Source organism: Caenorhabditis briggsae (genome assembly GCF_000004555.2).
Source record: "Caenorhabditis briggsae complete genome, chrV, whole genome shotgun sequence".
NCBI lineage: Eukaryota > Metazoa > Nematoda > Chromadorea > Rhabditida > Rhabditidae > Caenorhabditis > Caenorhabditis briggsae.
The window spans coordinates 3,364,446-3,373,317 of record NC_013488.2 but is presented as its reverse complement, the minus strand read 5'-3'; the positions used below and the strand labels follow the sequence as shown (position 1 = coordinate 3,373,317).

Below are 8,872 nucleotides of genomic sequence, written 5' to 3'. Positions count from 1 at the left end.
TTTGTAAAGATATTCATTTTTAAAGATCAGCACGTGGTCTGCAAGATTCTAGTCAAAACTTTATTTACAAAAAATCATCCAATTAAAATAACTCATGTAATTGACACCCTATCTGATACCCTGGGTATGCCAACGAACACTTTATTTTTAGGTCTCCAATTATTTAGAACCAATAAAAATTGTAAGCATAGTTCTGGCAAATAGTTGAGTAAGTTGAATATTGAAATGAGGGTAAGTTGGATGTCAAAACCCGCTTGGTCCAGATACCTCAAGTGTTCTGATATGGCGGACATTATCTGAAAATGTTGAAGACAACTTTTGAGGTTCCAGAACTTTTTGAAATAACCCATAGAAAAAAACGGTCATCAAAATTTGAATGAAGACATTTTGCTGTCCTTGGTGGTTTGATTGGCTATGATTCAGAAGTGATTTCTTTGCATTCTTTAGATGGTAAAAAATTATCAGGTAACAAATTGCAGATGTCATTGGAAATATATAAAAGAGACGGGTGATTAACTGAAAATCGATTTTGTATTTTATTGTAGTGTATTCATAATCAAAAGTGTCTAGAAACAAATGAAAAGCCGGCGATTCTGTTCCAGGTCTAACGTAATTCAAAACAATTGACTCACTGTTCTTAACCCATTGGGCTCTCCGAAATCAATGAAACCGATAGCAAACTGATATCTTCTTGTGATTTTTGAAGTTTGCATAGACAAATAAGCTCCCAAAATTGATAAAACTAGACTTATAACAACTGGAACAATGACTCGTTTTCCTTCAAAAATCGCTTCACTCCATGAAGTTTTCACAATGACTAGACATCTGTTAAGAGCTATGAAAAAGATAAGGACCATCGAAAAATTGACACTGATCGCGTCCACATATAATGATGTAGTTGTTAAGATTGAATAGATAGAAGTTTTGGAATCAGTGAAAACAGCTAAAACCGATGTTATGATGGATGTGAAAGTACGAAGAAGGACAAATAGTGCAAGAATGATGGTAAAAGAAGGAGCCCTGGAAATGGATTTTTGATATTCTGAAATTCGGAAACCGTCACTTTTTGGGACTTTTTCCTTGTGTTAACTCAAGAAATTCCAAGAGTCTGAAGCCCTCACCTGTTGGAACTTCTTCTTTGTATAAACCATCCATATTGCCAAAATTTGGAAAACAAAATTCACTAAACAAATCAAATTTTGACCTACAATTGGGAGTGAAAAATAGTTCAGATTAGATTCGAAAGTGGTTTCACATTCTTTAGGTTCAAGTATCGTTCCACAATCAACCGCTTCAGTGTTAGGAAACTGCGGAAAAAGAAACGAATTTTCAGAATAATACATTTTGTAACAGTTTAAATTGAAAAAAAATCGAGTAATAATGCTTAATTATGACGGTGCTTCTAACAAACACTTCCAATGAAGATGTGGGCGTTAATTTTATGTTTATGTAAAATTTTAGCAAATGACAAGCATTGGCATTTTTGAAATGCTCTAGTAAATTCTTGTTGAGTTTTCTAGTTCTTGTAGTAACATCTGACAGATATTTAGTTTTTGAAAAATAACAACAAGCGATTCGGAAGATTTTGATCCGGTGTAGGAAATCATATGAACATTTAAAACTCAAAAACTTTCTTTATACAAAAATTACACAATTATCAACAAAGAATAACGACCACTCATTTGATGGAGATTCTACCTGATCTCCTGGTTATACTGTTGCTTTGGTTTGGCGCCACAGCAACGGAAATCTTGTTTTTAGGTTTGCAGCTATTTACAACCAATAAAAATGGTAGTGATAATTCTGGCAGATAGTTCAGAAGATTGAAAATAGAAATGAGGGAAGCTTGGATATCATAGCTTGCTTGATCCAAAAATCCTAAGGTTTCTGAGACCGCAGACATTATCTGAAAATGTTGAAGACAACTTTTGAGGTTCCAGAACCTTTGAAATACCCCATAGAAAAGCACGGTGATCAAAATTTGAATGAATACATTTTGCTGTCCTTGGTTATTGGTTTTGTTATTACCCAAAAGGTTGTTCTTGTTCTTCTTCAGATAGCAAAAAATAATAAGGTAACAAATTGCAGATGCTAATGGAAACATATAGAAGAGACGAGTGATTAGCAGAAAATCAAGATTAACATAATTTTTGAAAATTTACTCACTCTTCTAAACCCATTGGGCTCTCCGATATCAAGAAACCCCATGTCGAACTGATACTTCCTTTTGATTTTTGAAGTTTGAATAGAATAATAAGCTCCCAAAATTGATACAACTTGACTGATGATAACAGGAACAATGATTCGTTTCCCTTCGAAAATCGCATCACTCCATTGACTCTTTACAATGACTAGGCACCTATTGAGAGCTATGAAAAAGATAAGGACCATTGAAAAGTTGGCACTGATGTTATCCATATATAATGAGATGGTTGTTGAGATAGAATAGAGTAAAGTGGTGGAATTTGTTAAAGCAGCAAGAATAAAAGTTACGATGCATGTGAGAGTGCGAAGAAGAACAGATAGTGCAAGAATGATAAGAAGGCGAAAGAATGAACCCTGGAAAGAAGATTCCAAAATTCTGAAATTCTGAAAACTTTACCAGTTGAAACTTTTTCCTTGTGTAGACCGTCCAAATTGCCAAAATTTGAAAAACGAAATTCGCGAAGCAAATCAAATTTTGACCTAGAATCGGGAGCGAAAAATAATTCAAAGTAATTGGACATTCTTTATCAGGCTCGTATTGTGTTCTACATATAAGAGGTTCCCCCGGGCCGAGAAACGGAAGATCTGAACCTTCTAAATAATACATTTAGAAATATTTGAAAGTGAAATGATGTTTTGAGAAAAAATAAATAATTCTACTCACACAATCTTTCACTGAAATTGTGGCCGTTAATTTTATGTTTGAACGAAATTCTAGAAAATGGCAAACATTGAAATTTTTCTAAGTTTTGGATTTTTTAGCTTAACGTTTGAGGTTCTGAGATTCTGAGATTCTGAGATTCTGAGATTCTGAGATTCTGAGATTCTGAGATTCTGAGATTCTGAGATTCTGAAATTCTGAGATTCTGAGATTCTGAGATTCTGAGATTCTGAGATTCTGAGATTCTGAGATTCTGAGATTCTGAGATTCTGAGATTCTGAGATTCTGAGATTCTGATATTCTGAGATTCTGAGATTCTGAGATTCTGAGATTCTGAGATTCTGAGATTCTGATATTCTGAGATTCTGAGATTCTGTGATTCTGAGATTTTGAAATTCTGAAATTCTAAGATTCTGAGATTCTGAGATTCTGAGATTCTGAGATTCTGAGATTCTGAGATGCTGAGATTCTGAGATTCTAAGATTCTGAAATTCTGAGATCCTGAAATTCTGAGATTCTGAGATTCCGAGATTCTGAGGTTCTGAAACTCTGAGATTCTAAGATTCGGAGATTCTGAAATTCTGAGATTCTGAAATTCTGAGATTCTGATTTCAATTTTCCTTCCTTCTCAATAATCTAATTTCAGGTTTAATTTTTCCCAAATTTTTCCAAATTTTTTGAAAATTTAAGATTTTTTGAAAATTTAAGATTTTTTGAAAATTTAAGATTTTTTGAAAATTTAAGATTTTTTGAAAATTTACGATTTTTTCATATGTGTTTTTTTCATTTGACATCATTTCGTGGTGCTGTTCGAAATTCGATTTTTCTCCTTATTTTGCACCTGCCCTTTTTCTGCGCCTCTTACGAAATATACACTCTTTTTTCCTCCGTTTCTTTCTTTTCCTCTCTGCGTCTCTTGCTTTTTCCTTTTCCCTCTTTCTTTCTCCTTTTTCAGTTGCTCAGCATACTTTTTTCGTTTTTTTTCGCATTTTCACTTTTTTATTTGAAGTTCACATTTTTATAGACATGCCTTCATGGAAAACGGTGCCAGATGACGTCAAGAAGGAAATTCTGGAATTTTTGGATTATGAATCCAGGTGGATTTTTAATTTTTTTTAATAAATTCAAATTTCAAAATTTTCAGATGCTCCATGAGGTTATGCTCAAAAAAGGATTATAATCTAGTGGATGCCACAAGTTTTAAAGCGAAAAATTTTGCGATTTCAGAAGTCTTCAGTAATATGGATAGCAATAAGGCAAGTGTGCTCTATTGATAATTTTCCTTGAAATTGAAAAAAAAGTTCCAGACTCAAATTCGTGTAGACATTGATAATTTCACAATTTGGTTTATTGGAAAAGAGAATCAAACTCGGGTGGATAGAGGATGGGATGGGAATGTTCTTGAGGAGTTCAGTGAGATCAAATCAGAAAATCGATATATTGTGATTCGGAGATTTTTGGATCGGTGGCATCAGAGGTTTGGAATTATTCATGCCGAGAAAGTTAGTTTTGTGATGGTGAGTGACGTTTCGCAACTGAATGTTTTGTAACTGGGTGTTTTTGAACTAGTTAGTTCTTACAAGGGAACCACAACACCTCGTCAGTTTGGAATTTGATGAAAATTTCAGGATATGTCAAGGATAGCCTATCTAGACATCCCTGAAAATTTTGCCGAGATATTGATACACTTTCAGCCGAGATATTTCAACGCAAAGTTTCAGGGCTGAAATCCTTTGATTTACATGCTTTACCACGCTATCCATCCCCGAAATCCATAATAGAGGTGTTTAAAAACGGCCTAACATTTAACCGCTTTGCGACTCAATGGAACATGTGGGCGGCGTGGTGTTGGAGATGTGGTGTGCGCCAGTAGGCACAAGGCTGCGGGTTCGGACCCGCTGGTGGTTTTTTTTCTTTTTTTCTTCTTTTGTTCACATATTTCGCGACATTTTAGGATTGTTCTGATATATTTATCAAGTTTTTACAGATTCAAAAGATTAGAGACAAATTTTAGAAAAATTTTTTTTCAAAAAATTCAAAAATTTTTTGAAGTCCGCAGTCCCTGGGCGGTAATTGTTTTGAAGCGTTGTCTTCGGCCCTATACGGACTATGAATAAATAATGAAACACGTGCAATCAAGAAATAGATTATCTATTAGTTGTATAATAATATTTGCAAACCATAATCACTACTTTTTCAAAGAAATTTTCCAAACTGACAAAAGTTCGATAAAATCACCCACCCAAGTGGTGGACAAAACTCTCAAATTTTTTCAACAAAAAAAATTCTATAAAATGCCTGGAATATGAAGCTTCATTAAATTTTAAGTAAAACACAACAAATTTCATGTCCTGGAATTTCCCGGAAGCGGAGAAAATCGTCTTTGAAAATCGCGGTTTTTTTCACTAAAAACGCGGTTTTTGGTACTAAAACTGAAATATCTTGGCTCAAACTGGCGAGCGTGTTCTAAAATTTTCAGGGATGTCTAGATAGGCTATCGTTGACATATACTGAAATTCTCATTAAAATCCAAACGTGTTGTGGTTCCCTTGTTAAATGAACGTTCTAGAACCTGTCATTTCCTAACCAGACGTTTTAGAATTGTTCATTTTGCAACTGACTAACCGGGTCTTTTGTAACAGTACATTCTAGAACCGGTTATTTCGCAACCGTTCATATCGCAACCACATGTTCTAGAACCGGCCATTTACACAACCGGATCTTTTGTTACTTTTCGTTTTGTAGCCGAGCGTTTTGTAACCGGACGTTCTAGAACTAGTTCTTGATCAATTGACCACACTCCAGAACCAGTCAATTCGCAACTGACTATTTCGCAATGTACGTTCGTAGGTTCTAGAACTGGTCATTTCGCAACTGGTCATTTTTCAACTAGGCATTTTGTAACCGGACGCTCTAGAACCGGTCATTGTGCTCCTCTTCATTTTGGAAACATTTGTAACTGTCTGTTCTGTAACCAGGACGTTCCAGAACCGGTCATTTCGTAACCAGACATTTCAGAAAAGTTAAGTTAGCAATTTTAATGTTCGGGATGTCAGAAATGGACGTTTAGGAACCGCGCGTTTTAGAACTTTACATTTTGCAACTGACAATTTTACAACTAGACATTTTGGAACCGGTTGTAGAACCGTTTTTGAACGCCGGTTCTAAAGTGTTCGGTTCCGGAACGACATAAATAAGACAAACACGTTTTTGCAGTTTGACCAACCGCCATCTGCCCATTGGAAAATCAAATGCGACAAACTCACTATGTACGAACTACGCGGTGGTCATGACATAACATGGCTGGACCAATGTGTTTCCTCGAAGTTCGAAAAATTGGAAATCACCAGAACCCATGGACCACCTCTACCAATCGATCGAAGGATTCTAGGCACGTCTAAAAGTCTGAGAATCGGAGTCGATTGTAATATGAGTGATGAGCAATTGGATTCGGTGAAAGCCCCGGATTTTTATGTGAAATCTGATGGGATCAAGGGTAGCGGAATTCGAAGGGTTTTGGAGGTAATTCAAAAATTAAATTTTAAGCAAATTTTTTTTTCAGAATTTCCTGAAAAATGGTCAAATGGAAGACCGCACAGAGATTACCGTAGCTCTACCCGAGAACTTTGAATTCAAAAAACTGGTACCGGAAAATGTGTCATATAGAAGTTTGGAGATTCCAGAATGGTCTTCCAGCGTTTTTGAGTGAGTCTGATAGGCACTATACATGCCCTTTGAGCTCAATTATCTTGGTTCCTGTAAAAGATACCTGAAATATGTACACTGATAAAATGTTGGTGATAATATGATAAATATTTTATAAGGTGATATCTTTTTGATATCTTTCATAGAAACTGAGATAATTGAGCTCAAAATAGAGCAAATACGGTATCAGAAATTACGAACAATTATCATTTTTCAGAGTAAAACTGTTCGGCGGATTTGAAAATGTTCATGGAATTCAGAATCCGAAGAAATTAAGAGTGAGGTACACACCGGATAAAGCGGAAGTGTCGTGTGAAGTTTGGAAGAGGCCAAGAAGCGAATCGTTGCCAATTATTGAAAATTATGATAGTGATAGTGAATAAAATTTTCTTTTTTTAGACACCTGGATGAACAGAATACAGACAGATTGAATAATTTTCGAAATTTTCGGAATTTCGGAATTTTGAAAGTTCAACATTTCGAAATGTTCCAATTTTTCAAAAAAATTGAAATTGTAATTCCGAATTTTGGAAATTTCGGAAATTTCGAACTTTGGAATATTCTGAATTTCCAATCTCGGGATCTCGGTACTCAGAATCTGAGAATCTCAGAATCTTGGAATCAGAAATCTTAGAAGAATCTAGGAATCTCAGAATTTCAGAATTTCCGAATTCTTCAGATTTTCAAAATCTCAGAATCTCAGAATCTCAGAATTTCTGAATTTCTGAATTTCTGAATTACAGAATCTCTGAATCTCAGAATTTCTGAATCTCAGAATCTCAGAATCTCAGAATCTCAGAATCTCAGAATCTCAGAATCTTAGAATCTCAGAATCTCAGAATTTCAGAACTTCAGAATTTATGAATTTCAGAATCTCTGAATCTCAGAATTTCAGAATCTCAGAATCTCAGAATCTCAGAGTTTCAGAACCTCAGAATCTCAGAATCTCAGAATCTCAGAATCTCAGAATTTCAGAATCTCCGAATCTCAGAATCTCAAAATCTCAGAATCTCAGAATCTCAGAATCTCAGAATCTCAGAATTTCAGAATCTTAGAATCTCAGAATCTCAGCATCTCAGAATTACAGAATCTTAGAATCTCAGAATCTCAGCATCTCAGAATCTCAGAATCTCAAAATTTCAGAATCTTAGAATCTCAGAATCTCAGCATCTCAGAATCTCAGAATCTCAGAATTTCAGAATCTCAGAATTTCAGAATCTCCGAATCTTAGAATCTCAGAGTTTCAGAACCTCAGAATCTCGGAATCTCAGAATCTCAGAATTTCAGGATCTCAGAATTTCAGAATCTTAGAATCTCAGAATCTCAGCATCTCAGAATCTCAGAATCTCAGAATCTCAGAATCTCAGAATCTCAGAATCTTAGAATTTCAGAATTTCAAAATCTCAGAATCACAGAATCTCAGAATCTCAGAATTTCAGAATCTCCGAATCTTAGAATCTCAGAGTTTCAGAACCTCAGAATCTCGGAATCTCAGAATCTCAGAATTTCAGGATCTCAGAATCTCAGAATCTCAGAATCTCAGAATTCGAGAATCCGAAAATCTGAGAATCTGAAAATCCGAGAATCCGAAAATCCGAATTACCGAAATTCTATTCATCTGAAAATTTCAGACTATCCTTTTTTGCCAAACTATTGTCGAATTAAAAAAGTGGGACCTGAGAATTTGAAAGGCGTAGCTTTTTTTGGTCTTAAGATAATTCGAAAAAGTGCGGCAAGAACGTAATATTTCAGACTTTCGCCTCATTCGAGCTACTTTCGCAGTTAAGTTCGGTTTTTCGATGAAAAACAGATTCTAGAGATGCTAGAGATCATTTTCATACCAAGGAATCTAAATTTTGTCCAGGAAAAACCGTTGAATTCGCAGAAATAAGTTTCGTTTACTACTGTAGTGATTTTGAGGCACGGTCTCGAAAGTTGACCGGGAAGCCGCCCGCGAAATTTTCCAGGTCCCACTTTTTTTAACTCGACAATATATGAGATATGCAGTTTGTAACCAAAAAATATCAAAATTAGAACAGAAATTAAAGTTGCTCCATTATTAAAGGGGGACTCCGACCAAAAATTTTTATTGCATTAAAATGTTTGAACAATTGTCTATTTTTCTAATATTATAGCGAAAAAATTCGAAAAAAAATCCGAAATCCCCGAAAAATGCCGTTAAAAGCGAAAAATTTTCAAAAAAAAGTTGCTAGGAGGGACGAGGATTTGAATTCCTGCGCAGTGAGAAACCTAGGCCACAGCGCCTGACAACCGTTTTTTCAAGTGGCCGACAGTGGTTTT

The 8,872-nt window shown here is 35.2% G+C and overlaps 2 protein-coding genes across 2 annotated transcripts in view; one reads left to right on the top strand and one right to left on the bottom strand.

The window, feature by feature from the left end:
* CBG10475 overlaps window positions 1-1,155 on the bottom strand; it is a gene marked incomplete at both ends in the record, with an annotated part of 5,404 nt that extends 4,249 nt beyond the window's left edge. The window contains 3 exons of the mRNA XM_002635769.1: window positions 347-516; window positions 633-1,020; window positions 1,064-1,155. Coding sequence (XP_002635815.1) covers window positions 347-516; window positions 633-1,020; window positions 1,064-1,155 — 650 coding nt within the window. The remainder of the gene's footprint in view (window positions 1-346; window positions 517-632; window positions 1,021-1,063) is intronic.
* A 2,737-nt stretch (window positions 1,156-3,892) lies between these two features.
* Window positions 3,893-8,872, top strand: part of CBG10476 — a gene marked incomplete at both ends in the record, with an annotated part of 8,938 nt that continues 3,958 nt past the window's right edge. Inside the window, 7 exons of the mRNA XM_002635770.1 lie at window positions 3,893-3,963; window positions 4,011-4,122; window positions 4,174-4,368; window positions 6,083-6,388; window positions 6,429-6,571; window positions 6,789-6,946; window positions 8,203-8,311. Coding sequence (XP_002635816.1) covers window positions 3,893-3,963; window positions 4,011-4,122; window positions 4,174-4,368; window positions 6,083-6,388; window positions 6,429-6,571; window positions 6,789-6,946; window positions 8,203-8,311 — 1,094 coding nt within the window. The remainder of the gene's footprint in view (window positions 3,964-4,010; window positions 4,123-4,173; window positions 4,369-6,082; window positions 6,389-6,428; window positions 6,572-6,788; window positions 6,947-8,202; window positions 8,312-8,872) is intronic.